General features: G+C 49.0%; 4 protein-coding genes across 4 annotated transcripts; 2 read left to right on the plus strand and 2 right to left on the minus strand.

Annotated features, from left to right (window-relative positions):
* Positions 1–4,762: 4,762 nt before the first annotated feature.
* UCRPA7_283 (putative copper amine oxidase protein) lies at positions 4,763–6,924 on the minus strand (the record flags this gene model as incomplete). The annotated part of the gene is made up of 4 exons (XM_007912880.1): positions 4,763–4,828; positions 4,923–5,759; positions 5,869–6,390; positions 6,598–6,924. The coding sequence occupies 4 exons, from the start codon at positions 6,922–6,924 to the stop codon at positions 4,763–4,765; spliced, it is 1,752 nt and encodes a 583-aa protein (XP_007911071.1).
* Positions 6,925–8,142: 1,218 nt separating this feature from the next.
* UCRPA7_284 (putative isocitrate lyase protein) lies at positions 8,143–9,779 on the plus strand (the record flags this gene model as incomplete). Its single annotated transcript, XM_007912881.1, has 4 exons — positions 8,143–8,340; positions 8,407–8,828; positions 8,879–9,345; positions 9,397–9,779. The coding sequence occupies 4 exons, from the start codon at positions 8,143–8,145 to the stop codon at positions 9,777–9,779; spliced, it is 1,470 nt and encodes a 489-aa protein (XP_007911072.1).
* A 1,386-nt stretch (positions 9,780–11,165) lies between these two features.
* On the minus strand, positions 11,166–13,457 carry UCRPA7_285 (putative histidine kinase protein; the record flags this gene model as incomplete). The annotated part of the gene is made up of 1 exon (XM_007912882.1): positions 11,166–13,457. One exon carries the CDS (start codon positions 13,455–13,457, stop codon positions 11,166–11,168), a length of 2,292 nt encoding a protein of 763 aa, XP_007911073.1.
* Positions 13,458–14,531: 1,074 nt separating this feature from the next.
* On the plus strand, positions 14,532–15,254 carry UCRPA7_286 (putative dynactin subunit 5 protein; the record flags this gene model as incomplete). The annotated part of the gene is made up of 3 exons (XM_007912883.1): positions 14,532–14,570; positions 14,637–14,869; positions 14,936–15,254. The coding sequence occupies 3 exons, from the start codon at positions 14,532–14,534 to the stop codon at positions 15,252–15,254; spliced, it is 591 nt and encodes a 196-aa protein (XP_007911074.1).
* Between the last annotated feature and the right edge of the window lie 1,493 nt (positions 15,255–16,747).

Genomic DNA, 16,747 nt, shown 5'->3' on the forward strand with positions numbered 1-16,747 from the left:
ATGCTATTCAGCACGGTATCACGCGATGATCGCTGCCATCAAAGAGCACCTCGAACCCCTCGGAGTTCAGATCACAACCGGAGCACCGTACTCAACAGCTGTCTTGGGTGGCACGGGGCAATCACCGCGCAATGATGGTGAGACGTTGATTGCAGGTGGCTTCTTCTTATTGATTACCTTGCCTAGAGGCTACCCTCCGGCCTCGGTTCTTGCCAAAATTGCGATAGAGCAGCATCAGTTGAAATTTGCATACGGAAAGATGTTCGAGGTTAAAGGTGACGAGGGAAGCAAAGAGAGATCCGAGAATGGATATGGAAATACCATTAGGCTCTGCTGGGCTTTCCATAAGGAAGATCGAATAACGGAGGGTATCAAGCGGATGAAGGACATCATGGAGGCACACAAAGTCTCTTCATCGAGTTGAGAACATCATATTTAAGATGGCCCAAAAACTATGCTCAAGCGTAGCATCCCAATGCTTCTTTCTACTATAAGGCGTTTTCAAGACCGAGGATAAATGCCATTATTATATCTGCCGCAACTGTGGCATCATCATTTTGCTGTGCCGACGCAATAGCAGCAAAGGTGAATTCGGATTCCCATCCCACGCGCTTACTAACAAGCTTCAGACATTCTGTTTCGATGAACTGATCAAATTCCGGATGACCCTGGAACGTGAGAATCCTCTTTGTCTGATAAATGCCCTGGACTTGGCAGTGTGATGTAAAACCAACGAATTGAACATCGTCGGGAAGCTCTGAAGGAGGCAGGACAACGTAATCACCGTGTAGAAATTGGAGCCGTAATGATTTTGAAGGGATAAATCTGGAAAATGTCTTCGCGAATTCGTTCGTTATTTCTATGCTATGCACCCCTAGGCCCCAGCCAGCAGGATTCTTTCTTGCAATAGCACCTTGTTCACTAAAGATGGCTTGACAGATGATTTGGTGGCCGAAACATGACCCATAGAGCTTTATCGAAGGGTGAGATAGATAAATCCCTAGCGGAGGTCAGTCATGACACTATTGTGAGAGTTGGCTCACTTCACATACGTGAAAGATATTTGTTTAACGCATGAATCCAGTCCAGGTCCTGGTATGCTCCGTTGGGCGATCCGCTAATGATGATAGCTGCTATGTCGTCTAATGTTGCAGGATATACTTGATTAACAGTATCCCACCCTGTGACGTTCAAATCAACCTTTGTTGACTTAGAGACCTTACTACAGACTCGCTCTGCAGCTGGTTTCAATAATGAGGCGAAAATATCGTGATATTGTCCCCGAGCCTCTTGAATGCTGGGACATGTATAACCACAATTGAAAACAGCAATGTTAATAGTTTGCTGTAGTACAATCATGATTAGCTACTTGACCATGAACGTCTTGTAGGCCTGCAAAGTCGAAAATCTGAAAAAACAATATTTACTCTGCATTTCAGAGCTTCCTAAATCTTTAATTATAGTACTACTTACTGCTTGAGGGTCCTTTCGCATATGCTCAGGTCCACAATGGTTGAAGCTAATGCGTCCATTCGGCACTTTCTGCGAAGCGGCTATGAAAGAAGTGGCTAGCCTGATGTGGTAAGCGCCTCGAGAGATAGGAGCACATCGGACTGCTGGTCCGATGGCTGGACGGGATGGACCTGCTGGGTACATGATGCCGTTTGACTCGTAATGTGCCGGACCAACACTTTTTCCACAGGTTCATGGGAGGAAGACCCACTACGCTTATGGCAACGGATTGGCAGCATGAACCACCCACCTTTAATCGGAGGGCGGAGAGTGCTGATATTACCGCGGGGACGAAAGTCTAGCGAAGATTGAGAGCATGGCCGCGCAAGCGGAGCAGGAGAAACCCAAGAGGGCGAAGCTTTTGGCATGCGCTCGTTGTCGACATCGAAAGCAAAAGGTCACTTGAGTACCAATCGACATCCCGTTACGCCATCTCGTTCTAACAGTGTTGTTCAAGTGTACCGAGGTCCGGCCCTGTGAAAATTGTATTCAATCCGGCTCTGGTAAGGGCTATGTACTCCCTGGACCGATCGAGCCTCATCTGACCGTATATAGAGTGTATTCCATTCAAATCGGCAGCCACGAAGCCGCCTCTAGAAGCCCAGTAAGTTGACTACCTCACAAGGCCAAGCCTACTCTCGTACAGGTCTTTAACTCCTTCTAAGATATGTGCAACGTTTGGAAGAGCGGATAGCGCAACTGGAATCACTCATTCCTCAAGAGAGTCTTGACCATATCAATGGGACATGTTCAGAGGATAGGACAGCTTCCACACCCGGAGCAGACATTCAGGTATGTTGCACAATCGCAAGGCTTTAATTATGGACACTCAACATGACCTCACTTGCTCCCAATGATACAATGCGTCTGATCAACTCTTTAGTCTCATCCACCGGTTGTCAATGACTATCAAGACTATCCGGCCCAACTTGACTCTCCGCTCCAGCATCAGCATGAGGCAGTAAATTACACAGCACATATGCCTTTGGCTTATACGCCTCCAAACCACTTCGGCCCTAATTTCTTTGGCGTCTTAGCCGGTATCTCTAATCAAACACCTCCTGCAATGCAGGATGACTTTTCTGCCGAAGCATTGGATGTGGATTCGGATACAGAGCGATTCCTATTCCAGACCTACTTCGACATGGCTCATTCCCAGTATCCATTTCTACTCAAGCACCAATTTCTGGAATGGGCTCAGTCTTGGAAAGATCGAGGACATGTTGTCCCCGAATCCACACGATGGAAGGGGTTTTTCGTTTACATGGTATGCATCATTGGGTACAGTAATACAATTCGTCGCTAAGTATCAACTAGGTGTATTCCATTGCATTTCTAATGACGAAGGTCCGCATTAATGGACCTTCGAGATCTCAGGTATTTAAAAAAGAGTTCCTTAATGAAACGTGGTTTAAAACTGACGATTCTTCTCATATAGGCTCTCTATACTCTGGCAACTACAAAGTACCTTAGGTATCTTGTTGCTTGCCCCGAACCCCTGATACGCGCACAAGGTTTCCTTCTCCTCACCATTTACGCCCTACATATGCCATCGCAGGAGAATATCATTGCTTTGTCATCCTGGACGATCCGATTTTGCATTATGTCGCAGTTGCACCTGAGCGAAGCGGAGCCTCAAGTTACCAACAGTGACATGGTGATTCATATCCAGCATCGCCGCAGGATATTTTGGTGTGCATATGGAATCGATCGAGCAGTTTGCAGCTCATATGACTTTCCATGCTCAGTTCGAGATGACCATATTACCGTTCCTGTATGTGACAATTTACCCCTTCCAAGATACGAGAGCTTGACAATCCATAGATTTTTGAAAATATCGACGATGATCAACTTTTGAGCGCAGCGGCATCTGTGCGGCCAGGGTCTCAACTTTTGGGGTGCCATTCGCCTACCAACCTTTCGACAGCCCTTCATGTTCTAGCCAGCCGGCAACTTGAATCAGAAATTCAAGAGACAGTCCTTAGTAAAGGTTTCGTCACTCATTCTGATGAGGCATTCGCTTGGCGGGCGAACACATTGGAGAAGTTAAAAGAATGGAATCGACAATCGGGTACATCATCAGAGCCCTCTCAAAAGGGCTATGTAAGTCTGGGGTGGCTCAAGATGATACATTATTACAACCTCGTAATGCTCTACCGACCAACAAGGACAATAGCACAAGGTGTAGCTGGTGACTTATCTGTGCAGGCATGCTGCCAAGCACTTATCTTATTCCGCAGATTTCAGATGGCAAAAGAGATCGCTCAGCCATGGCTTGGGGTACGCTTATTCCTTCTCGGCACTCGTTGACACCACTCCAGTCCACGTCAACTGCTTTCCCTTTTTTTTTCTGACCCAAAGCTTACTCATCATTTCTAGCTTCTGACACAATTTCAAATTGGAGTGACACTTCTCTACTGCTTCTATGCCACTCCAGTCTCCCGCTGGAAGCCCTCTTACAAATCTGCCGATGTTTCCGATGCTATTCGCGCCTGTTCTAGTACGTTGGCTATACTCGCTGAGCTCTGGTCTGAAGCAGAATCAATACGGGATGTCTTCGAAACTCTAGCAAGGGAAGTACCAGTTGGCGAGACATGGGAAAGACAGATAATGATGAGTGGAGACGGGAGAAGAAGCATAGAAAAGAATTGGGAGGGTATAAGTAAAATCGTTATTCATCGTCCGACATTACGGATGATCCACGAAATGGCTACTGAGTCGTTTGTCGACGAAGCTGAGACAAGCTCGGACACACTCATGAATACCGCTATTGAGACTGACCTAGAGGCGGCGAACTCTCTCATAGATGGGATCGATCTCCAATGGGTCGATACAGAGCATACTTCCGCACTCGAGATGGAATCAGGCCTTCACTCAGTAAATGGACTGGAGCTGTTTTCGGGCCAGGCGTACTTCCATCTGTGAAGGAAAGTATGACCATCATATTGACTATTGATCTCTCCTTGGTGAGCCTCATGCTCTACCGGGAACGTGTTCGCTGGAATGGGAACATCTCAGCATTGCTATTTCTTGGTTGAAACCATCATGCTGGGAGAGGAAACACACAGTTTGAATGCATACCAAGGCGAAAGCACCAAGACCACCAAGCAACGGTGAAACAGAACACTGTTTTCTGTATCAAAGTTCACGAGCTTCAGAAGAGACGAGAACATGGCAAAAAAGATGACATTCATATCAAGACCTAGCCTATGAGAAGGAATTGTTCTCTAATCAAACGCCTGACTCTCTCTCAGTTCAAGCCGATCGCTTCAAAGCTTCGGCCCACAGCAAGAGTCTTTAATCTGACCTTGCCGCTCTTCATACAGAAAACTCTGGTTCGTTCTTTGAGTACTCTGCGGTACGTCCAGAGCAGGGTTGTACTCGAAGAACCCACTGGGTTTCAAGCTCACCATCATCGTCTCGCAAGGCATCACTGGATAATCTTCGGGGCGAGGGTTGTGCGTCAAGCTGATTGAATGCCACAAGACGATGTCCTCATCATTGACTTTGTCGTTCCGCCCAGCCCATGCTGCTAGATCTCCCTTTCTCGGAATATTTGCACCTCTTGGGATATCATCTGGAAGTGACTGATAGGTATAGTCGCCAGCAGCAAACAGTTCGCCATCGCGGTAGGTAGTTACCCAATATGGCTGGAATGCAAACTTTGCACGCTTCCCATGCCATGACTGAGGATGGGCCAGCAGCATCTGTTTCTGCGGGCTGTGAATAGAATACGCCACAGGATTTCCCGAAATCTTGTTGATGATCGAGGGGTTGATGATCTTGTGCACACGGTTCGGCTGAGCCTTCGAACTTCCGGAGGTTGAAAGGACTCTCTTTTCGGTGATGTATCCCACACCAACGGGGTTGTTGTCGTCGAATGTCATGGGGACCGAGTCTTCCTCAATGAAACTGTTGTTGTCGCCATCGAGGGTCGGATCAATTCTCAAAGAGAAGACGTGCTGGTGATAGGGGGCCATCACGGCATGGTTGACGTTGGTACCCCACGGAACCTTCACATCAGGGGCAATGGGTACGGTAGACAGAATACCCGTGGCCTGGATGCGGTAGTGGATTGCAGCTGCCTGGTCTAGGTGCCACATAAAAATGTACTCGTAATTACCGACAGTGATAATAGTCTGCAAAACGAGCACACGCGATCGCACAATAGAGACTTGCTTAGTGGCGCCATCAGTGTGCTTCCATCCGATGCCGTCGTCGATCTCATGCATGCAAATGGCATTGGGCTTTTCAACAGGTTTACCGTTTGAATCGCTCAGGGTGAAAGAGAAATACTGTTTAGAGCTCTCGGGTTAGTCTACGCTTAGGCACCAAACACATATCGACAGGACTTACCTTGATGAGTCCCAGACAATCACATCCCAGTGCCAAGTTATTGGCAGCAACGCCAGCTCCAATGTCACCGACATCGAAAACGCTTTTCCTTGAGTACGGCGTCCTAGGGTCACCATAAGGTACGAACATCTCGCTCAAGCTTAGGCGATGGAATAGCTCCCGGCCGTCATAGGTTACGTCATGCAAGACCATGCCTTCTCGCCAGTTGAAGCCAATTCTGAAACGCCACTTCTGCCAAGTCACCAGATGTCCATCAACATTGAACGAGGCGCCAAGGGGTTGATGAACAGTGAGCGGTTTAAGATCAGTTCTCTTTGGCTCAGATTGGAGATCGTGATGCCATTCCCTGGGAGGACGAGGGATATACTTGACGTCTGGTGTCACAGCATGGTCCGCTCCAAGGGGCAGATCAATAATAGCGACAAGCTCTTTGGTGATGTAGTCAATGATTGGCGAGAATGGAAGAGGATTGTCATAAGAGTTTGACCCAGGATGTGACTTGTCTTTGGCGTATAGATAGCACTAGAATACCGTGTCAGCAATTTTGAGGACTTGCTGCCGGCGAGGGAGATTGGATAGATTGATTCTGACCTGAGCAAGTCTTTTACTCGATTCTTCTGAGTCTCTTCCATAAGGCCATGTATCGCATACAACAACGAAGTTATCAGGAAGCTGATAATCTCGAATCCTCTGCATGACCTCTGGGTGACTCAGGCATCTGTCTCTGACCTCAATCACCTCATCCATATCAGCTTGACCGTGGTAACGAGAGTCGAGCTTCTCTGCCTGCTCTAGCTTTGCATTGCCAAGGTCGACTGTTGCGAGATACAAGTCTGCAGTTCCTCGGATATAATATAATGAAGATGCTCGCCGAGCAGGAATAGGGGGCCGAGGAGAGCCATTTCGCTCCGCTACTAGGAACTTTCTCAACTCCTTCTTGGGAGGCTCTATTAGTGTGATATTTTTGAAGTGCACACTCTCGCCGGAGTTGTGGCGTTTGATGAGATTGGCTGCGACGGCCACCTCAGACGGTGTTAGGGGGTCAAGAGGATGCATCGTGAGCTGTAGAGAGCAGTATACGCTCCACAAGACCTGACGGTGTAGTAAAGTAGTGAGGAATCGTGGGCACCTGCCAGAACCACCTGAAATTGGTCAAGATTGAACCCTTGTGAGGAATTTATATCTTGGAGATGGTTTCCCGCTCTAGTTGGTGTGACAATTGGTCAACGAATAAGGCACTGTAGTCCCAGTGTCATGGCGAATGGCTCCCGAAACGCCCCTCTAATCGGACTTTTTCGCTGTAGGTAGGGCCTTGACCAATGTGGATTGCTAAGAGTTATTAGTGTACTCTAAAGTTCTAGGCGGGTAGGCTTCCATGTTGGACTGGCACCTGTAAAGCGGTCGAAAATCAAAGATAAGGCACTAAAGTCACCTCAGCGCCATTTCGTACGGGTCAGATTCAGGGTCTCATGGCCTAGCGAACTCAGGGAAGAACAACTGATGAGGCTCGGTCGTGATGAGAGTATATACACATATGAAAGTTCTCGGGATATCTGCTTTCAACAGTTTGTTAAACTTTACTTTTATTTCTCACTATCATCTTTTTATTTTCAATAAGAAACATGTGTTTGTTCTATCGTACTTGAATGTCCCGTTGGCCTATGGCAGCCGACAGCCACTGCTGATTGCTCCTTTCAGGCCAAAGTCCTCGTTCTTTCGTGTAATCGCCACATTCCGTTCTTCCAAAGTTTACGTTTGATCACCACACAGTATCGAAGTAATATAATCTTCGTCAAGGTGAGGTTGGAGGATTCAATTCCAGATATCGCTGGGTAGGTGGGTCTTACGTCGGCATGGTCGGACTACTGTCCGCATAGTGTGACACCCTTCGGGATCCCCGCGGCGACGATATCGGGCTCTGTGTCCGCACCGGAGTGCCAGCGAATCCTACACAAGTCGATTAGGGGAAGTGAACAACAATCAGAGAGATAGATCCACGTAATAGAATGCACGTAAATGTCACATAGATGAGTTAGCTCTGGTATTCTTTCGTACTCTAACCTCCTTCCTCACTGTAGGAAAAATTCCGCCCGTGCTCGTATCCTAGTACCATTGCCTTGAAGTATATCAAAATGCCGAATATCAAGATAGACCTGGACGCTGAGGAGGCGGCTTTTCAAGAGCAAGTCGCCGCCATCGAAAAGGAATGGCAAAGCCTCAGACAGTCCCACTTGAAGAGGTCAACGACGCCCGTCCTGTGTTGTTCATCTTCCCATGCTAATGTGTGTTAGACCGTACTCTGCCAAGTCAATTGCTGCACTCCGGAACACGATCCCCATTACATATCCATCAAGTGTACAGGGAGACAAGCTGTGGGATATTCTTAACACTCATCTCAAGAATGGCACGTGTGAGAAGACGTTTGGTACAACCGAGCCGACTGTCGTATCTCAGATGGTGAAGCATCAACAGGTATTGAAATCAACCGTAATTTAGGATCAAGTAACAATGGGCTGACAGTGACTGCGTTTTCGAAAGACAATTTACGTCTCTGGAGCTCTGTGTGGCCTGTCTGAAGTTCAGCATCCCGGTTGCGACCATGCCGATTACCCGTGGGACACGGTTCCCAAGGTCGTTGAGAAGATCTTCAAGTCTCAGCTATGGCATGACCAACGTCAAAAACAGTTCAGGATGCATCACACCAAAGCCGAGAGAGAAAAGCTGGAGATCTATGACTTCATGGCACCCATCATTGCAGATGCTGATATGGGGTTCGGTGGCCTGACTACGACTGTGAAGTTAGCCAAGCTATTCGTCGAAGCTGGTGTGGCTATGATTCATCTAGATGACTTGGCCATTGGACTGAAGAAGTTCACAATTGGAGAGGGCCGAACCGTAGTCCCAACAAGTGAATACCTGTCAAGACTGACTGCGGTGCGGATGCAATTTGACATCATGGGGTGAGTAGCAGCGAATAGATCCCGTGTCTCAGTTGCTCATTGAACATCAGGACCAACACTCTTCTCATGTGTCGATGCGACACAGATCGCTCGCAGTTCATCACAAGCACTATAGATCCTCGAGACCATGAATACATCATCGGCGCTACAAAGGATGTGGAGCCTTTGGTTGAAGCGATCCAGGCTGGCCTAGCTGCTGGTAAGAGCTATGTCGCTGCTAGGGATGAATGGAAGGCCAAGAGTGGCTTGATGACCTTTGACGAAGCTGTCAAGGCGAAAGCAAGTGACCAACAGTACCAAGAGTATGTTTCACAAGCAACAAAATATGGAACTCCACTCAAGGAGAAGCGCCGTATTGCGAAGAGCATTTTGGGCGAGGATGTTCAATTCGATTGGGAGCTATCTCGGTCTAAGGAAGGTCAATATATGTGGAAGCCAAGCGTCAAGACCATTGTCGAGCGAGCTATCCTGGCTGCGCCTCTAGGTGATATGACCTGGGCAAGGATGGATGCGCCGGGTAAGTGTCGCAGGGCATGAACCCAGATATAGAAATGCTGACTTGAAGTAGTATGGAAAGATATTGTTGAATTTCACACTGAAGTTCGCAAGGTATATCCAGATCGACTATTCGCATTCGGATTCACCGGCATGTATAACTATGAAGCCGCTGGGTTCAGTCAGGATCAGATCCGATCTTTCAGTGATGACATGGCCAAGCTAGGTATTGTGTGGCAAGTGCAACCAATCTGGGCTGTAGGTGGCCTCAACATTACAGCAGAAAAGTTTGCAAAGGAATGGCAGAGAGACGGCATTGCTGGATATATCGAAACAATCTCTAAGCCTTCGAAGGTTCCGCCTATCGTTGACGGATTTCATAAGGCTAGCTATGCTGGTTCATACCTCGCTGATGCTTTCTTTGCTACCGTTGCTGGGGAGGAAATTACACCATAGTCTTTTCACCACATACGCAGATAGGTAGAAGAAGCAATGAAACATATTTGCCCTCCGTCAACCGACAGAACTTTCTGATTTGTATCATTGACTATCTATGATAGAACCACAAAGTCAACGAAGATCGCTCCGGTGTTCCCTGAAAAGCAGCTGACGCCAGCTTGTATCAACCAGTTTCCACCTGCTGCCGACCCAGGCATACTGATCTGCACAGCTTGCCATTCATCCTCTGGCGGAGTTATATAAGTGCAATCGGGAGATGACACATATGTGTCTGTGCTCAAGGCACAGAAATAGATATTGCAGTTGGTACCAGGTATTAATCGGAGAAACCCATTGAGAACCCAGTCAGTGTCGGCAGCGCAGAGGTTCGTGATCTGCTGGTTGGCCTGCCATGTGTCGGGCATACGAAGCATGTAGTTCCCTGACACAGGCGTGAATTCCTCGTTGTCTGACACGGTGACTGCTGCCGCGTACCGGCCTTGTGGAGCCGAGCCACGAGTTATCTCCCAGGAACTTGTGTCGCCTGTTTCGAAGTTACCGTTGGAGATGCGGGCGCATGCCGCAGTAGAAGTTGATGAAGCCGCCACGCTTTGTATGGTTGAGGTGGTGCTGCTTGTTATCTCTAGAAGCGTTGACGAAGTTGTTGTTGTGGATGCTGGAGCTGTGGTTGTAGTTTGACTTGATGCTGTAGATGTTGCAAGGCAAGAGCAGGCGCTTGAGATGCGGCTAGCAGAGCTGCTGCAAGCTGATGCATATGTCGGGAGAGCCGAATCGAAAAGCCCTTGCGTATACTCGGCACAAAAGGACTGAGCTGAAGTCAAGACTTTGGTGTTCCGCAAACCGCGCAGGCAGTTGTCAGCATTGCAGCTGGCTTGTGCCAGACCGGCGCCAAGAAGTAGTGCTCCAATGGCTTTCTTGGAAAACATGGCTTCAACACGGGCCTCTCGATGAATCTGATATCGGTGCCAAAGGATTCAAGAGGCGGAATCAGGACGCTCTTTAAAGACCAGCACCCAGAGAAATTGCTTCATTCTCGCAAGATCACCGGCGCCATTAGACGCGCGTACTGCTTGCTAGCAAAATCCAGAATTTCTTCGAAATGGCCTAAAACCAACCTCTATTGAGAGACGTGAGAGCCAAGATGCCGTTTGATTGCCATAAATCACTAAGCGTATCAATAGTGAAGTGGGGTGTCGTGCTAATCCAAACGCACTTGGCTTGAATTGGTTTTCAGCTGTCAGGCCTCTCAGGCAAAGGACCTGGGGCTAGACAGATCCAACCCCACTAATTAACCCTACGCGGCACTCCAGCGACTTATGGGTTGGTTGCGATGCCGTTGGGACGGGTTGGTGAGTTGCTCTGCCCGCCATGTGACATTGTTCTTCAGTTGCTTGTTGCAGATCTTCTGGTACCTGCTGGCTCACGATCCGCACTGGAAGTAGGTGACTGTAAACCTGGCTCTTGTGTCGATCTTGCCAGCAAATCATCGCCGTTGGGATTTCTGTAATCCCTGGTATCGAGGAGCCATTTAACCAATGTCCTTAAAAGATGTTTCCTGTCGATCGGCTTCGGGACGTAGTCGTCCATACCACTTTCAAGGCAACGTTCTCGATCGCCCTTTAGGGCATATGCAGTCATGGCTATAATGGGCACGCGAATGCCGCACTCTCGGATTTGTGCCGTAGCTTCGTACCCGTCAACGATTGGCATGTTGATGTCCATTAAGACAAGGTCATATGCTGCAGGTTTAGCCCTCACCATAGACACGGCCTCGGCGCCATTTGACGCAACCTCGATCTGTTTAAACCCAACAGAGCGCAACATGCCGAGCATTACCTTTTGATTTATCACATTGTCCTCGACTATCAGGAGGCTCGTCGTCGGAGCCGCCTCGGCTAGCCTGACTTGCGGGTCTGCTATATCTGGTGACGAGCTTGCAGAGAGTCTGTAGCCGACCTGGCGTTTCCAGCCATGGAACTGATCAAGGCTCTTGATCTTTTTGAAGGTAACTGTGAACCAGAAGATACTTCCGTGCCGTTCCGGGTTTGGGCAGTACCCGACTTGACCGCCCATGAGCTCTGTGAGCGATTTCGCAATCGAAAGGCCAAGACCGGTGCCCTTGTACCGCTTCGTCGTCGTAGTATCGAACTGAGTGAAGGGCGTAAAGAGCCCTTTGGCAGCTGTTGCTGGAATCCCAATTCCGGTGTCGGACACCTCGGTCTTAATGGTGTAGCTCTCTGCAGTCTCATCAAGCAGTGTGGCGTGTACACGAATAGTTCCCTTTTCAGTAAACTTTGCGGCGTTGCCGACGATATTTTGAACAATTTGTCGAAAGCGAAGAGGATCCCCTTGGGCCGACTTGGGCAGATCTGAAGCTAGGAAGAGTTCCAAGTGTACATCGGGTTGCAGGAATGGCTGGACACTGCGTACAACTGATGCGATGATACTAGCAACGCCAACGATGTCTGAGTTGATGGAGAAACTGCCGGACGCAAGTTTAGAATAGTCGAGAATATCGTTGATGACCTGTAAGAGAACCTGCCCTGATTCGTCCATGATGTTGGCGATATCTCGTTGCTTTTCGGTCAAGGGTGTATCCAGAAGCAGTGTACACGCCGAGAGCATACCGTGCATGGGCGTTCTTATTTCGTGACTCATGTTGGCGAGAAAGTCTGACTTGAGTTTCTCACTCTCCTCATAAGCGGCGATGAGACGAGACTCGGCAGCTTTCCTTTCCGTCAGGTCGCGTGTCACCTTGCCGAAGCCAACGTGGACACCGTCTTTGTAGATAGCAGTGATGATGACATTTGCCCAGAACCTAGTGCCGTCCTTGCGGTAGCGCCAGCCCTCGTCCTCGACCCTCCCCTCGCGCAAACAAATCTCCAGTTCCATCTCGGGCTTCCTAATCTCGAGATCCTCCTTGCCGTAGAAGATAGAAAAGTGCTTGCCGACGATTTCATCCCGGGTGTAGCCCTTGTTCACCTCGGCGCCGGTGTTCCAGGTGGCAACATTACCCTTAGTATCAAGGAGGAAGATCGCGTAGTCCTTAACAGCCTGAACAAGGATTCGGAAAGCCTCATTGGTGGAAAGGGCAATCTTGGTTTGCTCCCCGACAACGGTCAGTGAAGGATCATAAGGAGTCTCCTGCCACTCAAGCACCACAGACAGCAACTCGTCACCCTTGAAAACGGGTATAATTCGAGCAGCCCACGAAGAGGTTGCTCCAACTATAATGGCGGTACTCGTGCGCTCGGCACGGGAGACGATGGCCTGGTCGATGGCGGCTACAATAACATTTGCACTGCCCTCGCCCGATTTGGTGGTGAGCAGCGAGACCAAGTCCACACCAACACAATCTTGCACAGTAGTATGCCAAGCCTCGAGGAAGCGTGCTGAGGCTTGTGTGATTCGACAGGCGGGCGAGAGCACGACACTAGGAACAGGCCAAAAGTCGAATATGTGGTTCATGTCTACAGCCGAACCCAAAGGCAAAGCCGGGGGTTTGGCTGAGGCGTGTATATTGCCATGTTGCTTGGATGGAGCAGCAGCCGAGGGATCTGCACTGGCAACGGCAACGGCATCGGCAACAGGTACGACCAGTACGGTCTCGTCTAGGGGCGCTTCGGCCACGTGGAGAGGCGGCTGCTGGTGTTGTTGTGGGTGTTGTGTGGACATGCCGGTCGCCTGGACGGGGTTATCGCAGTCTGGGAACCGCGTGTGTCTCCGCTTCTGACCTGGATAGATGCATGCGCTCGCTCGCTGGCTCGCTGGCTCTCCGCAATTGCGTCTAAGTGAGAGCTACAGCGCGCGTGTACGGGATGTCGATCGTTCGTTCGTGGGATGGATGGATGGATGGGACAAAGTGGGTTGTGGCCTGATGGTGACGGGCAAGCATGGCCGTCCGTACGAGTTAGTGGAGGATTGGCATAGACAGGACAAGGCTCATAGGCAAAAGACAAGCCAGACAAGCCAGGGCAGAATGAGATGACATGCCGCTTTCGTGTCAAATTCTCTCCCAAAGGGGGGGCCCGAGGGGCGTAACGGGACCAGCCAGGGCCGGGCTGGGCCGAGCCACTGACGTCACTAATAAGAGTTCCAAGCAGCCTGGAAAGTACCTAGTCATGTCCAACATTGTGATGGATGGAGTATTGTCCTACCGGTATTCTAATTAGGTAGAGCACAGCAACTCAACTCACATCCTAATGATGTAGCTATGTCAAGAGCGATGCGAGTCAACTTTGCATTTGGTAAAGAGCTCTCATTCCTGTCTGACATAGCGCCAAATTGACAATAACTTGAATCTGCTCCAGAGACATTTGACACACGCGTCCGCTCTATTGCTCCCGTTCGGCAAGGCCAATTCCTTCTTTCCCAGTTGAGCAAAAGCGACAGACAGCGCAAAATGCGCATCTGTCTAGTTTTGAAACAGCGGTCGATAAAGTCTAAGATGAATTTATATACTGTGTTTGCCTTGTTCTTTCTTTCTTCGGTCTTGTACAGCTGCAATAAACATGCCGATTCTCCTTCCTTGCAGAAACGAGGACTGCTCAGACCTTTTCTGTTGCAGTGCACTGTCAATGGCTGTTGAGGTTAGGACAGGCCTAACCTTGAACTAACGCGCTAGCTGGGGCTTCACCACGCGCCGCGACAGTTTCCATCGACAAGCTCCGAGCTCCCATCTCCTCTTCTTGACACAACGACAGCACCCGGGTCAGGAACCTCTGATCACACAAATACAATACAGCAATCATGTCGCGGAGGGCACCGAGAGGAGAGTATATAGAGACGGTATGGCATAAGGGCTCCGCTTGCTGTCGCCTTCAATTTTTGCTGACGCGGTCTCGCACACACCAGGACACGGGCAACAAAGTTGCTCGGAAAGCGACCCTAGTCGGCACCCAGAATATCATGCTGGGTGGCAAGACCGTCATCCAGCAGGAGGTCATGATCCGTGGTGATTTGGCTCGATCAATACAGTCCTCATCCTCTGGAGGCGCGCCCGCCAACAATACCGCCGTGGCAATTGGCCGCTATTGCTTCTTGAGCAGAGGCTGCTGCTTACGACCACCCGGTCGAATGTACAAGGGGTACGTCGTAGACCCAAGATCATGCGGCGCTTACCATCTTTGTTGGCTAACGACGCTTTTCTGTAGTGCATTCACCTACATGCCTCTACGAATGGGCGATCACGTCTTCGTCGGTCAAGGCAGTGTTGTTCAAGCTGCGACGATCGGAAACCACGTACACATCGGACAAGCGGTTGTCGTCGGGGAGTTTGCCATCATCAAGGACTACGTGAGAATCTTGGACGGAACTGTAGTGCCTGCCAATATGGTAATTCCAAGCTTCAGCGTCGTGGCAGGACAGCCAGCAAGATTGATAGGCGAGGTACCAGAAGGTGGCCATGAAGCATTCGAGCTGCGAGAGCTATACAAGTCTGTGGGTAATAATCCACAGCCACTGCCTGCTTGATGATTGTGTCAAAGAGGCTGTGGTGAGCAAACCAACCGCCTTGGATGTGCACCTTGCGAAGTCTGAAATGTCGTTGGCACAACTCGATACGTTTGTCAAACCCAGCGCGAGATCGGCCCCATTGCTTGTCACCGAAATGCAGTCGGCCATAATGCATAGCGGTGATGTGTTGCAAGGCTCGCAGACTATATTCGCGGACAGGCATTTCAAGTTGTCAGACTCGGAGGATCCTGCATGTCATTACTCTTACAACTGAGACTAGACATCGCCTTCTCGACATGCAAATCTCAGCGAACTCCGCGCTTCAATCATTTTTCGGTCCGGCCGGCGTAGCGTAGAAACGGTTACGAGAGGCTCCGGTTGGCAATGGCTTGAACCAATATTATCATGACCACTCACAGGCTTTCCTAGATTGCCCTCCGAAACGGACTGGATCTTACTTACTCGCGTATACGAGGCACGTTCTACGTGCTAGCGGGCAGTTATTATTAATCTGCGCGCCAAGAGCGTTGCAGATGCACACACATCGGTACTGACTCCAAGGAGAAAGTCTCCAGACCTTAACGCCGATGCGCCGGAATTACATTTTCATAGAGTCGTGTGGGCAACTAGGGATATTGTGCCAAGAGCAAGGGAAACTGTGTTGAAGATATCCCGCAACGAGGAGTTCTCTTGAGGTTTCTGGCTCGAATTGTGAGGTATCATCCGCTGACGATGCCGCACAATAAGAGGTATTAATGGATGACATGCCGTGAAATCAGTTCAAGGGTCGCTCAAGAACCAGCAAAGCTAGACCAATTCTGAAATCTATTTTCATAGCAAATATACCATATTCAATTATACACCACAACCAAATAAAAGAAAAATACTTCAGTTATGTCGCTTGATATGAAGTCAAATCTGTAGGTCACTTGTGTCGGTGAGAAATTGATGTGATCTGATAGATGATGAGATCACAGACTTTAATGGACAGAGTCTCCCAAAAGTTCGAAAGCTGAAAGCCTCGGGCGATCATATCAACGCCTATAGTCTATCCGTATGAAAGCTACCAGCAAATCAATGTTGGCATTGTAAACAGCATAGCACACACACACACACACTGAAACAGGGCATCAGTGTCTACTGCTGACCAACACCCACTCAAGATATCATAGGGCATACATACAAAAAGAAGCCTCCAGGGCAAAAAAAAAGTATTGAGAATGAAAGGATAGCCATTCTTGTATTCTGTGTAATGATAGCTAAGTAAAGCGAGTAAAAATGAAGTAAGTAATAGCAAATAAGTCATCTGACTGCTGGCAGGGGTAAGACTATGCTCCCCCAACTCAACATAGGCGTATTTCAATGGCTGGATGTGATGTCTTTTAACAGGTAGACTTTGTGTAGTTAAATACATCTAAGCAGCTTAAAACACCAATGTCATACGTAAGACGGAAGCGTCAGATTCGAGCTGATGACAAAATTCATGACGCGTAGATAATTCATCACCTGAT

This window comes from Phaeoacremonium minimum (genome assembly GCF_000392275.1).
Source record: "Phaeoacremonium minimum UCRPA7 unplaced genomic scaffold PA7_03_scaffold_20, whole genome shotgun sequence".
NCBI lineage: Eukaryota > Fungi > Ascomycota > Sordariomycetes > Togniniales > Togniniaceae > Phaeoacremonium > Phaeoacremonium minimum.